General features: G+C 32.3%; 1 protein-coding gene across 1 annotated transcript in view; it reads right to left on the reverse strand.

Moving 5' to 3' along the window:
• The window catches only part of LOC149087121 (sodium channel protein 1 brain-like), a 146,150-nt gene that overhangs the window by 106,729 nt on the left and 13,892 nt on the right, over nucleotides 1-25,529 (reverse strand). Inside the window, exons 3-7 of the mRNA XM_089231369.1 lie at nucleotides 24,692-24,775; nucleotides 17,257-17,385; nucleotides 12,671-12,777; nucleotides 7,067-7,173; nucleotides 3,301-3,434 (exon numbers count right to left, since the gene is read on the reverse strand). Of these exons, the coding sequence (XP_089087495.1) occupies nucleotides 3,301-3,434; nucleotides 7,067-7,173; nucleotides 12,671-12,777; nucleotides 17,257-17,385; nucleotides 24,692-24,741 (527 nt within the window). The 5' untranslated portion in view covers nucleotides 24,742-24,775. The remainder of the gene's footprint in view (nucleotides 1-3,300; nucleotides 3,435-7,066; nucleotides 7,174-12,670; nucleotides 12,778-17,256; nucleotides 17,386-24,691; nucleotides 24,776-25,529) is intronic.

A 25,529-nucleotide genomic window follows, 5' to 3' on the forward strand; every position in this document is an offset into this window, starting at 1 on the left:
ACAGGTTTATGATATTTATTCAGTCCAGAGTCTTTTAAACCTTTCTCATCCTCTCCCTCCAGAAAAAGTAAGTTCCTTTCCCCCCAAGCTAAGCCAACCAAAGAATTTTTATGTTGTACATGTCTCTTCTCTTATTAGTTCAATCATCCCTCTTAAGATATATTACCCACTTAAAGCAGCACTGGTGTAGTTTACCTTTACAAATCATAGATCACATGTTATATGTTACAGCATTCTGCAAACCAGTTTGTTTCAATGCATGATGTTTGTGTCATTGTTTTATTGCACCTAATTTTTAATTCAGTTTTTGGAAAAGTACCTAAGACATCCCAGAACTTGGTTAATTGAGGCCCTACTGTAATTATCTGTAAAAAAAAATACATACTTTTTTTCTCTTCAAAGAAAAACTGCTGTTAAACATTTGAATGATCTAGATTAGTTAAAACCTCTAAGTGGGCGGTAGTTTGCTCTATCTGGCCTGCTGCAGATATCGAAATGATAGTATAGAAATTTTCAATTTCAGTATTAAAAAAATTATTAAAGAGAGTTTTTTTTTGCATATGCAGAATGTAGTAGTAAGAAAAAAATAGAAACAGATTCAAAAATTTTTGTATATGCAAAAAAATAGAACAGCTATAAAAGATGAACTATTATCTCTCATTTGCAATGACACCGTGGCAGTCTTCAAAATACACAACACATTCTTTCACTTCATTTCTAAGTATAAAAATTCCAATTATGAGTCAATGTCTAAACATGTCCAGCCCATCAAAAAAAAAATTATTTTTTTTTCTTTTTGGCCCGCTGCTAAAAAAGTTTACCCATTAATGCTCTAGATAATTATATTGACATTAATGCTGGGTATGTATGGTCTTAAAATATTATTTGGCATTTAAATGTTTCAAAACGTTTTTTGCTTCAAGGAAAAAAACACTGTGTATATATTTTTTGCTTATATAATACAGTAAATGACACTTTTGGAATCACGGATAATGTTATCATTTAAGTTTTGTTATAGCATATGAGTAAATAAATTTGTTAAACTACAGTATATACTCAAGCATAAGCAGATTTATTTTTGATCAGAAATTTGTTCTTACATTGAAGGCAAGTCTTGTATGAAAGGCATTAAAAAAATAGTAACAGACCTATTTTTAATTTTTATTGTTATTAAATAATAATAAAAATATATGTATATACATATAGTAGGATAAAAATACAAGAGAAATGAAGATAAAAAATGAAGAGGTAGCGAGAAGTAGAGGTAGGTAAGGTAGAGGTAGGTAACACACAAACATATGCAAGTGAAATGCACCAAAAGTTTGTAGTTGCAAAATTAAGTAATGCATTCAAAACACACTAATACCGACAGACCAGACATGACCCAGGCTCTGACCCTCCCGGGATATAAGCCTTTTACCCATGCGGGTTGGGTCGCGCTGGGGAGAACAACACACTAATACCAGCACCATAGGCAGCTAAAATATATGTAGCGTAGTATATATACATAAATATATGAAGGTAATTTACCAAAAGGTAAGAATAAAATTTACCAAAAGGTAAGAATAAAATTTACCAAAAGGTAAGAATAAAATTTACCAAAAGGTAAGAATAAAATTTACCAAAAGGTAAGAATAAAATTTACCAAAAGGTAAGAATAAAATTTACCAAAGGTAACAAAACTAAGTCATGCTGCTTTGTTGTCAATATGTATATATAGGGGCATGGGTAACAGGGCGGGTAAGCCATTTTACTCACTGTTGATGCTTTTTCCCAACTTTCCTTCATATTTCGAATTCAAATATTTGCGTGAATATTGCACTTAGAAAAATGGAATTGTTTTTTGGCATCAGGAAAGACGGGGCAACCACTTTCAGATTGGGTTTTTTGGGAACAAGGTGTCCATATAGAAAAAAAGTTAGCATTTTTATTTTAATTACTAACTGGAATTTTTTTCAACTGGAAGTATGCCTCTAGGATAAACAGTTTGCCAGTAAAATGTCATGCACCCTGTATATATACAGGGTATGTATGTATGCATATATATTTCTTACTTTTTCAGAAAGAAAATCTTATATTTGAATTGTAAATTTGGCTATCATAATACAAATCATGTATATGTTTCAATAAAAGTTCATCTTGTGTACGGTGATAGAACAAGCTTAAAAACAGGTGAAAAACTGTCTTATCTTGAAAACTTATGGATGCAAATATATGCATACATCAGAGTGATAATTACAAGTGCGTCTCAACATTTTTCAGGGAAAATAACTTTGGTGTGAATGCTTCATTGTTTCAGAAAAAAAAAATTAAACTATTGTGAATGTCAGATTTGGGAAAGGGTATGCAGGCACACATGCTTTCTGACATTTGGGAAAGAAATTTGCACTTTTAACATGTGGGAGTGACAGACAAGATTTTTTAAACGAGTCCTGCACTATGAAATTAGGTTTTCTTTAATAGTTGAGAAGATGCCAAAGACAACATGATGTATCATACAGCACATACATTGGAAACTGAAAAAAAGAAAAATACTTTCAGAGAAAATGGAATCCTTGGTCAACACATGAAGTTGCAAAAATACATAAAAGATGAAAAACTGTTGTTCAGAATTTCATTAAGAATCCTGAGAATTATGGATTGTAAGCTTGCACAGGTAGGGGTTTCAGTTCCTCCTCTTACTATCCTGTATTTCTTCAGAAAAAAAACAATTATTTACAATTAATGCTTGAAAAAAAACAAAAACTGCCTGGTGTAATTTAGAAGAAATACAACTGGAATCACTGAACAGTACATAATGTGTTTAGAGCAATTCAAATGTCTAACTGACTTTCCCTTACAAACTTTTACAAACTTTCCCTTACAAAACAGCACAGAACAAAAGCAAGTTGAATTCGTTGCACAACATGTAATTTTCGGTGCCAAGTGGAATGATGTTTTCTTTGATCAGAAAAAAAATTAATTTAGTGAGACCAGTTGATTTTAAATATTACATCTTTCTAAATCCTGCAGGGAACTTATTGGGGGGTGGGGGGGGTAGTGTGATACATGGCGTATATAATACTCAGTATAAAAAACAAACATGATATTGTGAGAGCCATCAAGCACATTTGGAAAAATGTTCAATAGCAAGTTATATGGCTATGTCCTCATACCTTCGACATTCACTATAATTTAAACAATTTTTTCTGAAATGACATGACATTCATCAAAACTATTTTATTAGAAAAAATAATTGTTTAAAATAAAGTATATAAATAAAAAAAAATAAATAAATAAAGAAAATAACTTTGAACTTACGCAGATCCAGATGCATTACCACAGAGAGAGGGAGAATCTAACTGGTTATTAATATCATTTGTCCAATTTAAATATGGTATCACAGAAGAAGTGTAAATCCGAACACATCTGCTATTTAGTTTTCCCCTAAAAGACTAAACATGTAAAAAAAAAAGAAGAAAACTTTAGTGAATATATAAATAAATAAAAGAAATGAAGTGATGTGTGATAGAAATTTTTCCTTCCAAAAATTTTGCAAGAGCTGTTATTAAATTTTTTTCCCCTCTTTACACTTTTTCCACACAGTAAAAATTAGTCTCTCAAATTGGGACCATGTGCCCCCAAAGCATGCGGATTAGGAGCGAAAGTTCTTATAACAGTCTCATTTGCATATTTCCACCGAAGTTGTTTGTACCAGCGCCATCTATTGGCTGTTTTTTTAAGTTTTTTTCCCCGTCTTAAAAAAATTCCCATGACCTAGCGATGCTAACCCTGCAAACCTTTTTTTATTTCATTTATTTTTAGGATTTTATGCATTTTTAAAGTTTCTACAGACTTTTTGCCCACCCTGCATTTCAATATCTCGGTGATACCTTGCCTAATGAAGATTTGTTTGGAATCATGTTCGTTAGCTGAAACATAATTTCGCATAGCATCTATGGAAAATCATTTGATTTGTTCCAGCTTATACACAAAATTTGAAGACTTTTTTTTAAACACCAAGGAATGTTATAAAAAAGACAAAACCTTATTGAAGACTACAATAAACAGCTTCAAAACTTGATAAATGAGTATATGTAGAAGATCTTCGCATTTTCCAGTATGTACACACAACCAACACCAGCTTTAATCTAATAAAGGTCATGTTGACACAACCCAATCGAGTTTATTAGTGTCCTCATCCATTTGTGATTTGGTCAGCTCATTTCCGACGGCTTATACACGCAGATGGACAAGATAATCTCCTAGAATGTTCAGACTCTGTTTAGCTTGATACTAAGAGTTTCGCACTGAAAGAATGTGTGCTCTGAAAAAACATAGGTTACTTTCTTTTAAAAATAAATTTTTTATTACCTGAATCTTTTATTTTACATGCAATGGTTCAAAAAATTTCAAAAAGAGAAGTGTAGGTACATCTGAAGAAAGATTCTCAGGTGGACATGAGTTAATCGGGCTTGCGACAGTAATTCTGATCGGTGCGAAAATTCAGCTCATAATGCAATTATTTTATGATAGTGCGTGCATTCACATCATAGGAAATGCTTGTTAGCTGCATCTGTATTCGCATTCACAGAGGCAGAAAAACAAAATATTCATAAGCCGAGGCGTTCGGTAGGTATCACTGCATTTACAGAATCAATTTTTCTTAAAAAACTTATAAAAACTTTCCATCTAATTAAGAGAATGCATCATAAAATTTACAATTTATTTTTCCACTCTAGATATGCTTTGCCCCTTTCAGTAGTTTAATACATTTCTTGTCTAATACATCCTCTTGCACAGAAAGGGATACACACAATAAAATATAATCAGCAAATTTTTAATTTATGCAAAAAAAAATACAATTAAAATAAAAAAATTTCAAAATTAGTTTGTTAGATTTACACAGATACTCCTCAGAATACCTAAGAATTAGGCTGAATACCGAATAGCAGCAGAACATTAGTCTCATCTTTAACTGATACTATTATTTTTTAATGAATCTAAATTGATGGACTGATATTTCCAGCACAGGAGAGGCTCCTGACTATCATTTTGCCCAGAGGTCCACGTTGCAGTTAAGACAGTCTCTCATAGATGGGAGTGCCCTCATGACTATAGAGGAGGTATATAATAGCATCTAGGGCTATGATTTTTGAGTTTAAGCTGTTGCTACTAGCTAATTGGTTTCCAGAAAATTCTGGGCCCCAGAACACTCTGCGTGAGGCAGGCTCCATGATATTAAGACTGCATGATTAGAATAGAACACCCCACAAGAGAGCCCTCAGTTGTAAGGGCTGGGGTCCAGAGAAAGACTGGCCATATTTATGAAATTTTCACTATAAATAAACCAAATGCAGCAACTTGAAATGATCTTGCTTCTAGATGAGGTCCTGGGGCCCTGAATAAGATGAGGGACATGAAAAGAAAAAATTTTTTGGAAGGGGCCACAGGAAAAAAATATTAAGTAGCACTGGTCTAAATCATAAACCAAGCTTTTTAAGATTTGCCAAACAGAATGCTATAGCATTCACTCTTTCTTTTGTCTCCTTGTCAGATACAACTCGAAGATATAAGAAATCAATTGCAAATGAACTTTTTAGCATTTCTGCTTGAATTATGCTTGAAAAACCCAGTCAAACAATTTACAGATAGGAAATTCATAGGGGAAAATTTAGCGACAACTTATACGACAGAAAAATTAACCAACACCAGTTTGTTTCACCCCACATATTTTTGAGTAAGTGACCAAAAGAATGAGCAATTGAGTAAATGACAGAGTGAATGAGTGACTGAAAGAGCTCGGTCTTAGATCCACGTTTTTGGTCAGACATTCAAAAATACACATGGTGGTAATTTATTATAAGTAAATTTTCTTATTGACAGATTACTTTTTCATTAATTTTTGCTTCAATAAAAATTCCCTATTAACTATTTAAATGCTGAACTATCAATAGTTACTTTTTGTTCTGAAATTTGGGATTCTGGGACTTTCTATATACATGTCTATTCATATATCTGATTCATAATTTTAAGAAAAAAAAAAAGAAAGAGTTTTTTCTTTGACACTTGAAGAGAGGTGGAAACAGAAACTGATTCTACTTGTAAGCTATGCAGTAGAAACTCTAACGCATCACTCCAAAAGTATATATGAGCATGTTAACTTACGCGTTTGTCAAATTGGCGAGGTTTGATTGGATCTCTCCCTCTCAATTTTTAAACATCATTTATGCCATGTACATGTACTTATACATAATACAGTAGTCTTAAAAATTTAAGCCCCGAAAGTTCGAGTTTTCAAATAATCTGAGGCATTGAGGGTTTTCGAATTTTCTTTTTGAGACTTTTTTTCCCCTCCAAGAACCCAACTTTTTTTTCTTTCTAGGAATAATACATAATATGCAAGCATTGTACAGCAATTTCAGTTTGAAAGGGACTAGGCAGCTCTCAGCCCTATAATGAGTAACTGATGTATTAAAATATTAGACTCCCTTGAATGAACATAGACCATTTAACTTTTGGAGGGGTTGCTGAGAAAAAGAGCAGGTTCGATTGTTTCCTTCATAATAGTAGAAAAAATCATTGGAAAAGAAGTTGAAAGCTATTCGCATTTCTTCATCTTTCACCACCAAAATCCCATCTCCAACTCCTCCATTACTTTCTCTGCGCCCTTTCCCTATTCTTTATTTTTTGAAATACGTCAAATGCAGACCTGCCAACCATGAAAACTCTAAAGTCCTGTAATTTTCTCACAAAAATCCTGCAACCATACTGTAATTTCTTGGTAATAGTTTACAGGAGGTCATAGGATTCAAATTTTCACAAAAAAAGTTCAACAACTCACCACCAGAAGGAAATGGTGCTGTATGCAATATTGTTAAACGAAATAAGACATGAAGACATCAGTTTAAAATGTTTCAGAATTTATTTCAAAAAATACTTTGAACTCTCTATAGACGTTAAAAAACCAGGAATGTTTAAATAAATTTTTATCTGATATTTTTGTAAATAAAAACTATGTTCCATTTATGGAACATTGGCCTTCAAACGGTTAAACTAACAATGAAAAAATTATAATAATACATACCTCTTTTGCCACAAGAGAACTAACCAGAACTACAATAGTCATCAAGAAAACTGTACTTATTGTTTTCTGTATGGCATGCAACATTCCTTGAGCCACGACTTGAACACCTATATGTTTTGATAAATAATAAGAGATTTTGTATTTTCAAAGATAAACTGAAGTCTAATTTTTTAATAATATTAAGGTAATACATGATGATGATACATAATGATACCTTGCACCCAACAGATTAAATAAAAAATAAAAAGAAATAATTCTCCACTGGTTTTAATCTTTCTTGATAAACTGCTATTAGTAAACCTTATATGCACCTTGTACACATTCCTCTGCAGAATTTCTAATGAATTGGTACAAGTTGGAATATGTGTTCTGAGTTGTATGTGGGGCTCTAAGCCATTTATTGTGTGTTTTAAGGATTGTGTGTTTTGTGTTCCATTGGTTCTGTCCTTGATAAAATTGATTTTCTGTACACAGGCCTACCCTAGGCCCTATGAGGAGAAATACAAATACAAAATCTGAAGCCACGACATGCAAATTGCCCAACAAGAAGGCTGGAAAAAAAGTAAAAATATTAGGAAAAGATATATACATAGATAATAAAATAAAGGAATGATGTAGGAGAAAAGCCCATAAAAATATGGGCTACCCCAGCAGTCCCAAAGTTATTAACCTAATTCAGAAAAATGAATCAAAATAACAACCCCCCCCCCCCCAATACTGATAAAAATATGGTTGCCATTCAAGTATCTTGGAAAGTTTCTTGGTTACTCTCACCAAGCTTATCAAATTTCCTTTTAAAGGTGTCTATCATGGGGGAATTCACAACAGAAGGTATGCTATTAAATGAATTTACAACCCTGTAGGGAAAAAAACACCCTTTGACAAAACAGCTTGCAATTGTTCATGACCAACTGAAACTGGTGTCCCTGAATCAAAGTATTTCAATTATGTGTAACTGTATTTCATGATCCATCACATCAATTCTACAGAAAATATTAAATGCTTCAACCATATCTCATGACGCTTACATTTCTTCAAGAAAAACATTCACAGTGACTCAAGTCTCTCTTCATAGCTCCAGCCCTGCACACCCACCAATTTTCTAGTGACTCTGCATTCCTTTAATCAAGTCTATATATCTCTCTGAAGATATGGTCTCCAAAACTAAATGCATACTAAGGACAAACTAAACCTTCGAAAAGCAGAAGGGTGACTCTAGGAGAATATAAAGATACATTTTAAAGAATTAAATTGAGCATTCTATTTGGAGGAGAAGGAAGATGAAGAGGACCGGTATTATACTTTACCTGTAAGTAAGTAAATTTTTTTTCCCATTAGTTAGGGAGCAGTGTAACAGCCCTACGATCAGAAGAGATCTCAGTGGTGAAATAAGTGGATTAGCAGTGTCCTGGTGTTTGCATTAGGAGCAAAAATGTTGCGCTTTGTTTATTTCCACGTTATCACAATTGACCTTTTTTTGAGTTTTTCGCTTTCATCTACACATGTACTGTGGAATTGTGGTAATATTCTCCCCTTCATACTTCAATCAGCGTGCCTAAATCAAAAAACTATCACACTGTTCACGATAAGAAACTAGATGCAGCATTGTAATCAGACAGTATGTGTGCTTGATGGTTTTTTTTAAATTCTACTTGGAGAAAACTGGGCTGATTGCATTATTGAACTTGACCGAGGAGCTAGCTCATGAACAGGAGCCACCAGTTCTCGACGAGATTGTGTCCTTAGGGAAGACCATGGGACTGAAGGTGCATAAGGATGACATTTAAATTGTTGATGTATCTCCTTTGCAAGAGCTATGAATGGTATCTCGTCTGAGGAAAACAGAAGTGAGAAGTCCCTCACCTCAAATGAGATTAGAGAGATGTATAAAATGTGGGAATCTATGCAAAAAATTTTAGGAAAGAATTAATCAAATAAAGCTGTAACAAAGTGAGCAATAAAACTGTCCAATGCCAATACAATTTCCCATTTCTGAGAAATTCTAAAAAGGTGGCAACCGTGCCATTGGATAGGTTTTTTTTCTTCAAGGTCACACAAAAAGAGAAAGAGCAAGCTGCTGCAACAACAGTCTGAAATGGTAGTCCTCCTCTCTCTCGTCTTTTATAGTAGGGCTGGACTGGCTTTTATTTAGTCCCCGGGAACTAAAAAATTGGTATTGACACCTAAAAAAATTTTCTTTGTGTAGTTACTCAATTGCAGGCTGAGAGCAGCACAAAATGTTTGGAATTTATAGCAGCATAACTGCCGACATGAAAGAGGTTCACTATGCCCTGAAAAGAAGCATTATGTTAACCTTTTTCTTTAGGTAAAAAATTTGTTGGCGTCAAAATTTTTTCTCTTGCACCTAGATTATTTTGCTATTTGTCCAGCCCTAGTTTAAAGTCAATTTGTAAACATTCATATTGTATCAAGGAAACATTTTCTAGATATTATGCTCAAGTGAACTTGGAAAGAAAAGTTATCTGGTCTTTGCCAGGACTTGAGCCCAGGCCCTTTTGCAAAACTGGGAAAATATGCTACCATCTATACCACTGGAGACACGACCCTGCCTTCCTTATTCTTATTCTTCTTTAGGAGTTCACCTCAGCATAATATCCAGAAAACATGTGTTCCCTTGATATAGTGGGATGAGAAAAAAAAGCAGTCTATTTGTATTATATGTATATTCATAGTGTTATTTATATTATACAGTAAAACCTGTTTTCAACAGAACTTGTATTAAGCAGAAACCTGTCTTTAACAGAAAAAAATTGTGGTCCTGTGATTTCAATGCCAAAACACTCAACGAAAAACCTGTATTAAATGGAACCTGTCTGAAATGGAAAGGTAAATTTTATCCTTTAAGGGGAAATTTCACACAAACACTTCAATTGTTTCACTACCAATTGACCAAAGGATCATACAAAATATTAGTGCTTCTGTCGAAATTTTTAATGCAATGACTGCTTGCCACAATGCAAGTTCTACTTCATCCATCCTTACATTTGTAAAAACTATTACTGTACTTGATGTTGTGGTTTTTTGAAAAACCACATGTAGTGAAGCAGTTACTTTCTGAAATTGTAACAAAATTATTTTTTCAGTAAAGCAGGCTTTTCTGTGGAAGAAATCAGTGTAATGGTTAGATTTGCAAATTATATACTAAACCTAAAAAAATTGTATGCAAGCTGCTTTCCCTGATTGCAAATGATGAGCCGGCGAAATTAGAGGGGGAAAATTGCTCAGGCAGCCAAATTTATGAGGTGGCAAAATTTTTTTACATTTTCTATTTTTTTTTCACGTACTCCCAAGAGATCATTACGATCTGTATGATTTTATGTGGGAAAATCAAATTTTTCACAGCGGTTGGGACAGCAAAATCATGTTGCCCTTCCCCTCCAAATAAAAATCCTAGTTACGGTCCTAGTGCTGAAGATTACATAAACATAGACAACAATGTACAAACTGAACCTGACATGACAGATATTGACACCCTCATTGACAATTTCCGAGAAAAACAAAAAGAATGTAAATGTAGTTATTTCAGATGAAGAACAATGTGGGGTGAGGTTTCATACAAATGCTGTGAAAACCTAAATATATTCAGTACTTAAAGAGTGAATAACGTACATTATTTTATGTACATTTAAATTAATTAGTTTATTTTCAAGTGATTTATTTTTTATTATACTGTACTTCAATTACATAGGAGATTGTTACATAATTTTACACATTATGTCAATTGAACTTCTATTAAGTGGAAACCTGTGTTAAACGGAAAATATCTGGGTCCCTTGCAATTCCGTTGACAGGTATTACTGTATATATTTTATTGTATTATTTACTATATTATTATTGTGTTGCATTATTGATTGGATGTCGTTTTTGTTAGTCATCTTTATGTGCATGAATAATTGTAGAACAAATTATCAGAGTTTCCATTATTTCCTATGGGGAAGTTTGATTCAATATACAAGCGATTCAGATAACGAGTATGTTGGTGGAAGGAATTAAGCTTGTTGACCGAAGTTCCACTGTATATACTTTTCCTTGCAGACTGCACAGACATTTTGGCTTTCATTGTAGAAAATATTCAGCAACAGTTTTAAGTGGCTACTAGCAATGAACCAGACACGCACTTCATCCATATTCCTCTGTGGAACTTCTAACGAATTGGTACATGTTGGAATGTGTGTATGTACAGTGAAACTGGCATGAAGTTTGTTCGTGTAATGCTTGTTATGTGCAGTGTTGCTATCCGCCATCAATTTTTTTCTAACTATGGGTGAAGTGTAATGATTGAATAATTGTATTGTTTCAGGTCTGTTGCTCTTTGTGGCAAGATTTTTTAACGGTGAGATCAGCTCACGTTCGCACCTCAAAGTTGGGAACCACAGAAAATCAACTTCAGCCAACCACCACTATGGTGACTGTGGGGTTCAGTTTTAAGTGGCTGAATTCCATGGAAATAATGATTTAAAACATTCTAAATCATGAGTTATTTGAAACATGCAGATGAAATGTAAAAATTTTAAATTGAAAACCAAAAATTTCTTAAAACTTGCTTTTAAAATTTCAGTTTCAGTTAATTACTGCAGAACATAAATATGATTTATTATTTACTGTTTTTATGTTTATTGTTTCACAACCAATACAACTGCAACAAGCAATTCTATGAAATGATAGAACCCTAAGGTTAGGGGCCAACTTTCTAACCTTTTGACTATTTGTGCAGCCAACCCTTTGGCTGCACAAATAGTCAGAGATTTGCTTTTCTCTCTGCACAAGCGAAAAAAATCCTTTCATAATTTTATTTTCATGGAAGACAGATGGCAATCAGACTCAGACTTTGCAATTCAATGCAATAAAAAAAATGTGGATATAAACACAAAATTTGAAACCACAATAGGCAATTTCCCCAGCAAGGTGACTGGAAAATGGTTTTCAAACAAGATTATAGTGTTATTTTTGCAGGAAAAAACTTTAAAAAAACTCTCTCAGAAAGAAAAAAAAATCTGAAAATCCCCTTGAGAAAATTCTGCGTACGCCTATGATCTTAAACAATACAAGGAGACTTGTTAGAGAGTAGGGAAATAATTGTAATGAAACTGTACATCATCTTATATGTCATTTTAAGAATTTCATCCCAAAAAAAGAAAAAAAAACCAATTTAAATCATGAGAGGATGATTGAGCAGGATACTATGCTCATCATTTATAGATGATGGGAGCAGTTTTAACCACGGTCATATTTTTAATGCAGAACACCACATCATGCTGATTTTCAGTCTAGTTCAATTTAGAAAACTAATAATTAATTACTTCAATTATTAAATTTTTTCTTTGCTGTTTTTCAAAATCAAAGAAAAATCAACAAAGAACATGATCATAAATGGTTCATAAAGTATAAGAATTTTATTAGCTTTTAAACTTCTAATAAAGAGAAAAGAAGAAATTAATTGACAAAATGACTAGTTAACTAGTCATTTTGTCAATTAATTTCTTTGTTAGCTAGTTTTCACAATTATTAAATTTCAGAGAGATAAGAAACTAACTAAGTAAACAATAGTAAAACTGCCAACAAAATTTTAAATTAAAGAATTACCTGGAAACCTTGCGATTACTTTAAGAACACGGAAGGCGTACAAAACATTCAACTCGTGAGGGTTTGGAAAGTTTTTGTCAAAATGTCTGATTACGCTCAATACAAGACTGCAAATCAAAGAGTATTATAAATAAGATAATGCAAATAAAAAGTAGTCTACAGTTGAAATTTACATTCAGAAGAGACCTTTTTATAAAATAAAAATCACATTTAACCTTTAGGGCCTCCTCACATGGGGATACTAAAGTCTGGTGATCGATAGGAGACTCCATATTCAGAGAATCAAACACATATATCTTTATGGAGATCCTCACACAAGGATATCAGCGTATTAACAGTGAAATGTAAGATACGATGGAGTCACTGGTGACTTGGCGTGCTAGTCAAAAGAAATATTTATAGAGTGACTTTCTAGTTAGTATTTCTTTGTGTTTGCGTCTAGTTTGTAGGATGAGGTGACCACACGTTGGATTTAGCTTGTATTTTAAAAAAATGCTCAGATGTGCAGCTCCCCCCAATAATCTTCCTTGACTGGAATGTCTGTAACATAAATATAGGTCACAAGTGCATGTGGGAGGATATATAGAAAACTCCATTCTCCATCCAAGATAAACAGTTATATTTAGTAGGATGATAATTATTTATAATTATAAAATATCAACTTCATTGCTGCTAGAATCAGTAAAAATTTGATTTTTTCCCTACCCCGGTTCTTTATGCACAGAGATAAGGAGTTGAACCAAACACTGCATCACTTTTTACTAATTTTCCTGAACATTTTTTCTTTTTAGTAGCGCCATGTGAGGAAGAAAGGGCAACTCGATTCGTCCAAGTCAGCTCAACTCTCCAGTTGAGGCTACTTGAGTTTGATATCAGTATCCCCGTGTGAGGAAACCCTAAAACTACTCAATTTTCTATGAGTAATTAGCACAACATTGTAAGTCTATAGTACTGTTCACAAAATGGGCAATATCGCCCGTTAGGGGGTAATGGAATGGTGGGGCTGTAGAAGCCATGGATTCAATATAGGATCCTATGGGTTGGACTCAGTTGAGGGACAATGTAACAAAAAGTTAGGGAAACTGTGGTCTAGCTATATGAGTGATGTTTCAAGCTAGACATCAAGCCTGTTTTCATGCAGCTTATAACTCCTCGCTAAATGTTTGTATTAAGGCGGTATTCCATGTTCGAACAAGCCTCGTTGATTGTCAGGTTTGTTTTCGATGATTGCCTTCAACTACAAAATGATAACTTTTAAAAGTAAATGTTAACATATCCTTCTTGTTTACAGCGAACCTTTTAAATCACTTCCTCAGCCACTCTCTAACTAAAAGAAAAACATAAGGATGCTTTCCTCTTCTCCGTCTCAAGAGCCTTTCTCTCTAATCACAAAATGCCTCTTCTCGGTGGCGCAAACCTTACATTGATGTCATTCTATTGGCTGTGCTATTACAATAGTAACTTGGGATGTATGCAGAGCTTGAATACTTAACTTACTTGACTTATTTTCTACTGAACTCTGTATTTAACTTTAGTTAAATGTCTTGTATACAACATATAATGATCAACACAATTTACATCAATAGTAATTCAGTTATTGTATGTACCACAATACTTGTTCATTGGTAACAAGGTCGACAGCATAGATAATACTAAGAGTATAGTATAAGAGTATTCCGAAAATATTTTTAAATGTCATCAAATATATGTAAGGTCATTTGAAATGTTATCTCAAAGAAAAACACAATTATAGAATATGTCAAGTTTTCAACTTTAGGCAAACTTTAAATTACAGCATGCATGCACCTGTAGTCGGTCCAAGAGACCCTCGGGACAAACAGTGACACTGACTTTGAATGATATGTATAGATACTGTTTGTTTACATAGCTGAATCGTATCTTTTTGTATGTGTCACGTATATATTTTTTGTATTTTTCTATAAATATTCTTTATATACAACAAAAAAAACCCGGATCAACCCTCCCCCCTCGAAACAGATTCTGCAGTAAATTATCTTTAGATGATTTGCTGGGGCTATCGTCGGCGAATTGAATTATAGTCAGTGGAAAAAATGGGGCCCTTGAAACCTCACATCTGACATGGACAGCAATGTCCAAACGAATATAAGATTTTCATGAATTTGTTGATGAAAAATATGATTATTCAAACTGGTGAAGGATAAACAATTATGGATTCTCTGTTAGTCAAAATCTATTGCGGGTGGTGAAACTTCCAATGAAAAAATTGTGATAATTAGGAGTACCTTAAGTTCAGGGGGTTCCAAACCTGAAGAGTTTTGCAACCCTTTTTAAAAAAACATCCAAATTTCAAGAGGCAAGAGTTTTTCATAAAATTTAAGTGCACAGCATATTTAGATTTCTTCGAAGGCACATACAGGGGTGATTACTTAATTTCCTCATGCCACATTTTACTAGCAAACTTGATTCTAGAGGTATAATTCCAATTAGAAAAAGTATTCACATAACATACAACTCAGATATTTTACTCATGTTATAAGGGGTTGTATAGTAATAAAAAAAAAAAAAAAAAAGCTTTATACGGGCACCCTGTCCTCAAAAACCTAATTAGAAGATTGTTGCCCAGTCTCTCCTGAGGTGAACAAAAAAAGAAATCTGCATTTATAAGTGCAATATTCACACAGATATTTGAATTCAAAAGTCTGAGAAAAGTTGGGGGAAAAACAGCATAAATTAGCAGACAATGCTTCTATACCCGATTTATCTAGAATCAATGATTTGCCTGTAATATGTAAGGCATGAATAAAGTAATCATCCTGTACATTCAGGTTGTCAAAAACATGTTGGCAATGAAAATAAACAGACATGTACGATCGCAGTGCCCTAACTTAGATTCATTATGAGCAGGAATTTTAAGAAAATTTGAACAGACCAAAACAAGCAACCAATCAGAACATCGCTTTCAAATTAAATACAGGCACTTGGCTTCATTCTGAGCATGACACCCGACTTATACAGATGTGTTTTTCCACTGAGCAACCAGGGATTAATTGGATTTGGTCAATGTGATTTTGATACATTAACTTCCATTGTGTCTGCCGACCAGTTACAAAGCCATCCAAGGGACTCACACTTATGAAGAGGTTGAGCATCATTAGGTTATAGTCAGGGTCATATTAAGAACATCATGTCTGCCTAGGAAAATTGATTTTTCAAAGTCCCCATACCTGACTAGAAATAGTTGCTTGCCAATTCAAGTGCTTAATCTCGAAAATCTTAACAAGATCTCATTTTCCCGAGGTCCCTTCAGCACTTGAGGTGCCCGGGTAGATCCATGCATTGAGACAGCACTGGTTATAATAACTTTAGTTATTCTGTTTTAACTCTATATCCTGAGAGTACTTTAAAGTACCAGGTTAGATAATTTATTTCGAACTAACTATTTCAAAAACATTTTTTTTTCTCTGTATTTGATTAGAACTAAAACGACCTACCAAATGATACGATAACTAATTATTATCATTACTTATATTTTATCTTAATTTATCATAATTTCCTTCTTATTCCACTTTTCACAGGTTGGATATAAAGAATTAAATGGTCTCATTGCTCTGAAGGCAGCAGTTAATAAAAGTAAAATACTCATATTTTGAAATTTTCGTTTACAAAGTAAATCTACTCCAATTAAAAACTACACATCTTATTGATAGATATAAATAAATAAATATATATATTCCCTCATAGTTAAATTCTTAAAATTTTTGTTTACATGATTTTTTGAGAAAAAATTAAATATTATGACTTGTTTTTGCATCTTCTGCAAGCAAATAATCATAAAAGCAAGCAAAATTAACTTTACAACATAAATAAATTAAATTTAGAAAACGGTGTGCTTTGCTCAAATGAACCTATAATGCAGCAATTGCCAAATGAGAAGATTTCATCAAAAAAATTTTAAATTTAAACTTTAGAATTTTAGCCTTTTTTTAAATTCCTAAATTTATAAAATCTTTAAAAAAAGTCAGGCATTCACACAATCAAGGATCAAAGCAGTTTAATTTCAAGTCAAACGAACAGTCCTACAAAATTTCAACAATGTTTATGCTAGAATAATTATTTTCATTTAATTATTTGTAAAAAGAAAAAACTTTTCATATCACATGCGCGCAGGTATTTTTGAACATCCAAAATTATCATTCCAATATCTAGATGTTCTATTTCTAAATGGGCAAAACAAAGAGATAATCGTGACATGTTTTATCTCCTGTGTGACCACACACGAACTAGCAGTACAAACAAATGAACCCCAATCCATTCACAAGGATGCACATTCACCATAGCAGAGAAGAGGGGAAAGACTTCACACCATGTGTGACCGGTTCCATATAATATACTGTAATCCACAATATTTGAACTGCTCTTTTACACTTTTGTGGCAGTAACTTAAATGCCAATGAAAATTCAATTATTCTCTTGAGAACAATGTAAATTTAATGTTCATAAGTAAAGACTCACCTCATATTGAGAAATAGATCAAAAACCAAGTGTTAAAAACAAAGCACAGATATGATACTGCACATAAATTTTGAAACAATGCAATTACATACTTGATAAATGTAACAGTGAAGTCTAGTGCTTCCCACGGACTTGCCAAGTATGAATACTTGCTGAACATTAAACCTTTGCCGATAATTTGTAAAAGAGACTCAATGCAATAAAAGCTCATCACAATCTTCCTGGAAAATTTAAGAAAAGCCACAAAAATACATTCTTAAGAAATATGACAAAACTGGAAAAAATATTTCTAAAAAAAAATTCAAAAAATTTTTGTTATCTGCACAGATAAATAACGCAGAATCACCCTTACTAGACCCAGGGCACTTTCACCAAACAAATAATTTCTTCTATAATTCCTTAAACAGTAGACATTCTCAGCAAACACCAACCTTGAGGGCTGGACAAATCACAAAAAAATCTAGGTGAAAAAACAATTTTTTAGGCACAGAAAAAGTATTACTCAAAGAAAAGGGTCCAAAATAATGCTTCTCTTCAAACTTTTCATGATCCTCTTTCATGTTGGAAAATATGCTGCAATAAATTCCAAAATTTCTTGCTGCTCTCACCCTGCAATTTAGTAACAAAGAAAATTTTGAGCGCCAATAAAAATTTTTTTAGTCGCCATGGTTACTTGGTACCTGGGATTCGTTCAGCCCTGCTGATCATTAATAATGGGGGTTATAGCCAAAAATTCTAATAGTGCTCCAGTGCACAAAGCATTGGAATTATAAAATTAGTGTATAGCGTGGGCTGAGCAACTCCCCCACCCCAAGAATTAATTCAAAAATCTAAATTTCCTTTTTTAGAGCTAAAGCGCAGCACCCACAGGTCTGAAATACTTCTGATGCCCCTGGTTTACAGAAATTTTTCAGAATCAGTGGAATATCTGTTTCTGTAAATCAGGCTTTCAGCATGGTCAAGAAATTCTGTAGCGATGATCATTCCAGAACAGTGAAATAATGTTGTAGTAGCTAAGATCAATTATTTATGATTATAAATAATTAGCTATAATACTTCCGACACTGCCAGGGTTCTTCCCATATATTGGGAGCATCAAAAAAAGGACAAACCATTGTAAAGGAATAAACATGTCTAAGATGCATTGCTGGGAAACCAAGGTAACCAAACTCGAAATTCCGAAAGTCATTGTTGAAGCTTATGAACTTTTGTTGCTAGACAGGTTTTTGCAAATTTCAAGCATTTGACTGGCTCTGACAAACTTTTAAAGTGGCTTTTTGTTTAAGTTGGGTCCTGTTTGGTGTATATGCAAAATTTGGTGACAATGGGTCTGAAATTGTAAATTTATAGAGAGAACAGACACACACAGGAAATCAATTATTTATATATACAGGGTGTTTCCTTGAAGTGACAACAAACTCAGAGGAGTTATATTAGGCATCAAAAGAAACAAAATTTGCCATAGAACATGGTATTGTAAACCACGTTTGGTCTGTGAAAATTGCCAAAATACTTATGAAGGATATGACGTTGAGTGGGGCAACAAGGCCAATAATAAGTAGAAAAACATTTTTTGAATGATTAATACACAGTCTGTGGTGTACAAAATAAAGTACAATAATAAGTACAAAAAAATAAATAAGTACCAAAAACCATTTACTTCATAGCATGATTACAATACAGCCTGTGCAGCATAGTTCAATGTCAGAAAGTAGACGAAGAGAAATTATTACAGTTGTTGTTTGAAGTTGCGGCCATGAAGGTCATTGTTAACATAATAATAAAAGTTTTTCCACTTATTGTTGGCCTTTTGTCCTACTCGATATCACATCCTTCATAAGTATTTTTGTGATTTTCACTGCCTAAACATGGTTTACAATATCATGTTCCATGGCAAATCTTTGTTCCTCTTGGTACCTAATGTCACCCCTGAGTTTTTTGTCACTTCAAGTTGTTCTGTACATATATTAAATTTTGGATTATTTACTTTGGTTATCTGGGTTTATAAACTATGCCTTTCAGACATGTTTATCCCTTTAAAACAGTTCATTGTCATTTCTTTATAATGCTACCATTATATAGAGCAGTGCTTCCCAAAGTGGGAAATATCGCCCCCTGTGGGACGATGGAATGGTTTTGGGGGGTAGCAGCGATGAATTTAATATAGGATCCTATAGTTAACTTGATTTGGGGGGGGGGGGGAAGAGGGGGCGATGAGAAACTCTTTTGAGGAAGGTGGCAATGGCACAAAAAGTTTGAAAAACTATGATATAGAGTAAACATGAGTAGCACTAAGATTTTTTGTTAGTCTATGTATGTAAAAATTGCTTTTCTGTCTGTGTTCTCTACACAAATCAATCATCATTTTAAATTGATCATCGCCAAATTTTGCACATATACTAAGCAGGACCCGACTTGTGAATGACAGGGTACTTCAAAAGTTTATCAGAGCTAGGCAAATACCCGAAATAGGTGAAAAACTTTTGGGCAGCAATGGTTATTGGGCCTCAACAATCATTTACGGAATGTTTACTTAGGTAACTGTGGCTCCCAAAAATATGTTTCAGGCATGCATGCCTTTACAATGGTTTTTCAGTTCTTCAATGCTGCTAGTATTATGTATAATAATCTATTTCTTTATAATGGTTTATTGGTTCAATTTTAATTTCAATTTTTCTTTTCTCCCAGTAATTGAAGAAAACCTGGGCAGTGCCGGATATTACAGCTAGTATTTCAATAAAGTAGCAGTAATTTTTTTTTTTTTTTATTAAAACAGAACACGTTACAAAATACATAAGAAATACAGATGACAAAACAAAATACATAAGAAATACAGATGACAAAACAAAATACATAATAAATAAACAAAAATGGACATACATATACACCCACTCTGTGACCCTCAAGGGACTACATGTTCTTCCAGAAGGTCAAATAATTTGTAATACTATATTTCTATTTTTCAAGCAACCTTCATTATTGCTCTATTATCATAAACAAAAAAAAAACATTAATAATTTATGATCGTGTGCACGCACAATGATTTGATTTTTATAACATCACAAAAGCATGTTGAAAATATTTAAAATTAAAACAAAAAATACATCTTGTTCATAGTATTATCTCTTCAAATTTTTATTAGTGTTCATGAAAATTGTTGAAAATATAGATATTTATGATAGATATCTCTATGCACAAAAATTAAACACCCGTATTGTAAAAGTTAGAAAAATATATATTTTTTTGTATTAGTAAATATTTCTATTGTATTAGCGTTTCAAACACAATGCTCTTTGCAAAATCAAAAATATTATAATTCAATCTTTTATTAGTATGATTAGCAGTTTGGTATTTATTTAATACCTTTGGAGCAGTGTAACTAAAACTTTTTTTGAATAGAGTTTTATTTGTTTTTGGCACTTGATATTCCATACTTAATCTACTTGAAGATCTGTTTAGATTCCTTATTAACCATTCTTCATTTGCTAAAACAAATTTTATTATTCTGTATATATAGTTTTGTCTTATGGATAATGCATGGCACTCAGTTTTGTTTTGGTTAGTGGGATTAGTTTTTATTGTGAATCTGATTTTATTATATATATTATCTAGTTTATTTATGTTAGTATAATATGCACCTCCCCAGGCACAGATTCCATACGTTACAATTCAATATATCCATGCGTAAAATATATCTTTTAAAAATGCAATAGATGAAAAAATTTTTAGTCTATATAATACCGCTGCAAAAGTTCGAATTCTTTTAGTTATTTTTCCACAATGCAAATTCCATTTTAGGTCGTCCTGTATTATTATGCCCAGATAATTGTAGTCGAAAACTCTGTTTATTTCTTGGCAGTTACAGTATGATATACTATGACTAGGGGAATGGTTATGAATTTTTATATGTATATTATTAAAATTATTTATGTTTTTTGTCTTTAAGCAAAAATATTTAGTTTTTTGAATATTTATCTGCAGTTTGTTTTTACTTAGCCAACTATTTATTTTGAAAAGGTGGTCTTCCACTTTTTTTAATAAATTTTCCATTTCCATCTCTTCTACATACAGTACTGTATCATCGGCAAAAGATATTAAGTTTCCATTTAGTTCTAGTTTACAAAATTCGTTTATATATATATGAGGAAAAGTACAGGTCCCAGAACTGATCCCTGAGGTACACCTTTTTTTTACTTCCAAGAATGTACTAATTTTTTCATTTATTTTAACTGCTTGTTGTCTATTGTAATAATATGTTTCAAACCATTTCAATATATTGCCACGTATGCCAGCTGAGTAAAGTTTCTTAGTTAGGATATTAAGGTCAACGTAATCAAAGGCTTGTTTAAGATCTACGGTTATTGAGTATTTGTTTAAGTTATATCCATTGTTTAAACGATTACATAAATCAATTATAGCCATTTCTGTATTTTTTTTCTTTTGGAATCCGTATTGGTTGGTGGCAAAAAATTTTTGATGATTTAAGAAATTTAGAAGTTGTTTTTTTATACATTTTTCCATAACCTTTGAAAAAAACAGGTAGAATAGAGATTGGTCTGTAATTTATTAAGTCGGTTGCATCTCCTTTTTTGTAAATTGGGTGCACCAGGGAATATTTGAGTTCCGGATAAAAAAGTCCATTTGATATTGATGAATTTATGAGATTTCTTACTACGTCTAAATGTTATGTTGAAATAATTTTAATCATTTTAGGGGTAATTTTATCGTATCCACTTGATTTGTTTTCTTTTATTTCTTTAATTACATCCTTTATTATTGCATCAGTGGTTTCAAAATAAAACATAGAATTACTTGAGTTATTATTTGTTTGTGCTGTGCAAAAATGATGTTCATTTTCTTCTACACCCTCCAAATTTCCGTTTATGAAATCGACATTGAATCTTTCAGCCATATCTGAAGCACATTGGAATTCTGGTAATATGTTGTTCTTTATATTTTTGTTCAAAATGGTTTCATTTATACATTTCCATTGCAGCCTTTTATTATTTTCACAAGTGTTGAAATTGTTCTTAATGTATTTCAGTTTTGTGGTTTTTATGAGTTTTTTTAATTCTTTGTCGTAGTTCTTGTATTCTATTTCAAAGGATACTATATTTGGATATTTTTGGTATTTTTTGTACAACTTTTCTTTGTAGTTTATTCTATCTATAATTTCCTTGGTGATCCATATTTTCTTGGGTTTTTTTGGATTTTTTTTAATTGTTTTAGACCATAAGTTCGAGTTTAATGTTATCACATCCATGAACCGTTTGTATTTATCTTGAGTATTACTCTCTTCAATAATAGTCGTTAAATTCAAATTCAAAATGAATTTTTCAAAATTTTCGTAGTTTATTATCGTTATTTGCTCATTTGTTCTATTGATTTTTATATTCCTTTCCAAAAAATTGATGTAACCTATAATTGGGTAATGGTCAGTGACTTGTGTTTTGTAAACAGTGAATTCTTGTGTGGTTGTTTGTTTGGTTCTATGGAAAGCATGGTCAATACATGTTTTAGTTCCATTTCCTTCTCTAGTTACGTTTTCATGTAATGGATGAAATCCATATAACGCCATTATATCAAGATATTTTGATGTTTCTATGTCTTCTCCATAAAGATTAATATTTATGTCTCCCACTATTAATGTAGTACTTTCGAATTTAACATGTAAAACTCCAATTCATCATTAAATTGTGATATGGTATAACAATGTGATCTGTAGATTTGTAATATTTTTAGTTCATAATCAGGGAGAAATATGCAAAGTTCTTCTGCTGTTCGGAATTTATAGCTTTTTTTTTGTATTGATCTAATTGACTTGTTTATATACATAATAACTCCTCCTGACCTATTATAGGTTCTACAGTTTGCGTAACTATAATAGTCATTTATATTATCTGAAATATAATAATTAAACAATTCATCTGTTTCTATCCATATTTCATTTAGACAAATAATATCTATTGATACATTCAAAGACTTTAAAAATGCTGTAAAGTTGTCAAAATTTGCTCTTAAGCTTTGTATATTAAGTATTAAAAATGTTAGTGTTTTATTTGTGTTAGCGGGTCTTTTGAAAAAATTTTGAACCTCTTCAATATCCTCCAATGGTTTTTGGTTTAGTGTAGATATTTGATCAATATCAGTTTCCATTTATGTTTGTGTCTAGTTTGTGTAATTGCTCTTGTTCTGTTATTCGCAATATTTTTGACTTTTCATCTTTTCGGAGGAAAATTTTACCTTCTTTAACACATGCAAATTTGTAGTCGTTTGCATTTTAAAATTGTCTTACCATAAAAAAAGCTTCTTGTTTTCTATTGTTAAATGTTCATTTACATAAATTCTGTTGTCTTTAGAATTAGTATTGATTTGGTCAGCTGTTAGCGTGTTCTGTCCTCTCGCTTGCTGGATCCAGATGGTTTTTGATCTTTCACTTTGAAATCTTACAATAATCGGCCTAGGTTTCTTGTTGTTCTGCGTTGGAACTCTGTGTGCACTTTCTATTACAGTTTCTTGTTGAATATCCAAGTTTATTTTCAGTTTTTGAAGTATTTCATCAACATTTTCATTCTCAATTTCAGGAATTCCATTGATCTCCATGTTGTTTTTTCTGCTTCTCGTTTCAATATCATTCATTCGTTGTTTCAGTTCTTTAAGTTCAGTCTTCAAATTTTTGTTCTCTAATTTCATTTCCTCGTTTTCCTCTGTTAGATGTGCCACTATTTCTTTCATGTTCTCTAATTTTTTACCAATGTCATCCATACGCCCTGAATTGAATTCGATTGCCTTTATCACATTTTTTATCTCGTTCTCCAGATGTTTTTGTCTCTCGATAATTTCCTGTGTTGCTTGCTTGATGGCAATTCTCATTTCTTGTTTCAGCTCTCTTATCATATTGTCAAAATTTTTGAAATTGCCATCCAATTAACTGTCTTTGCTGGTTTTTTTCTCTAGTCCTTGATTTGCTGCGACACATTTGGGGCAAGTATAATCTGTTTTTTTTGCTTTTGACATTTTTCTGAATGTAGCTTCCTTAAAACCTGCGCAAACTGGATGTATATATAATTCACATTGTTTGCAGCAGAAAAATTCGTTTTTGTCAATCACTTCGTCCCCGCAGGTACTACACTTCAAATCTCCCATTTTAAAGAACGGAGAAGATAAAAATAAATAATAATTTTCCTGGTAGAGAAAATTCAAAATAGAAAAATCACCGAAATAAAGGTAGAGTTCTTAGTTTGATATGCAGTTTATAGATGGCAGCACATGCACCACATAGATGCTTGCAATCACGTTGCTTTGTTTATGTATTTTCAATGCTTATTTTTCTATTTTAGAAATACCATAATTAGCTGTTTTAACACATTTTATGACAATATACTCATTATTTTTCCTACCTTTAGCTTTGATACCTAATTTAAAAGGATAATTCGTTAATTATTAGTCAAAAATCGGAAGCTTGTAAATCACACGTATGTAAACAAAGGTGAAATTCATAGTTTTATTGAGAACATTTTATCTTACCCAAATATGTCTTGATATTGGTGCATCAAAATTATAGCCGCAGCATTCATAAAAACAATGAAGAGTAAACAGGCATCAAAAAATCTGATTAACTATAAGGAATTATACACAGGCCTATAGATGGAAATCTCTCAGAAGTGTTAGGCAAAATGTCAAAATATTCATGGGTTTTTTTTCCAAAAGAAATGAAGCTCTGTCTTTTCAAGTTAGCTCACATCTATCTTTTACAATCTATAATACTTTTATACAAGGCTTGGCAAATGGAAAAAAACTAGGTGCCAGACATTTTTTCGGAGCCACGAGTGACTTTTCCCTGGAAAAAGTCCTCAATAATGTTTTTTCCTCAGCTTTTAAGATTTAATGACCCCTTTTCATGGTGGAAGACTGATTTAGCAATCATCTACAGAAAATTTTAAGCAAAAACACTGATTTTATAGTTGTCATAGCAATCTGGCACCTGGGATTTATCAAGCTTCGCTCTTATAATTGTAAGTGATATTATTTCACTTTCCCTCCCCTATAAAAAATGTTAAATAAATACCACACAAAGTTTCTCTGGAGTAACATGTCTTGACGAATTTAGCATGACTTCAACGATTATTCATTATTTTACACAATAAAATTCAAATAATGTTTGAACATAAACACATTTTTCCTAATAATTGTGTTCCTTATTTGATGCCACCATTTGTCTTCCATAGTTTGAAGTGAAGATGGTAAATGCTTGAACTGCCATGTTCAGGGTACACCCATTTCACTTGATTTTTTTTTTAAATAATCACTGATTTTAATCAAAAATTTTATATTTCATTTTTCCTTTGTATTAACTTCAATGATA

The sequence above is a fragment of the Pholcus phalangioides genome, unplaced genomic scaffold (assembly GCF_987345545.1).
Source record: "Pholcus phalangioides strain wild (caught in Gottingen) unplaced genomic scaffold, Ppha-v1.0 ptg000004l_1, whole genome shotgun sequence".
Classification (NCBI taxonomy): Eukaryota; Metazoa; Arthropoda; class Arachnida; order Araneae; family Pholcidae; genus Pholcus; species Pholcus phalangioides.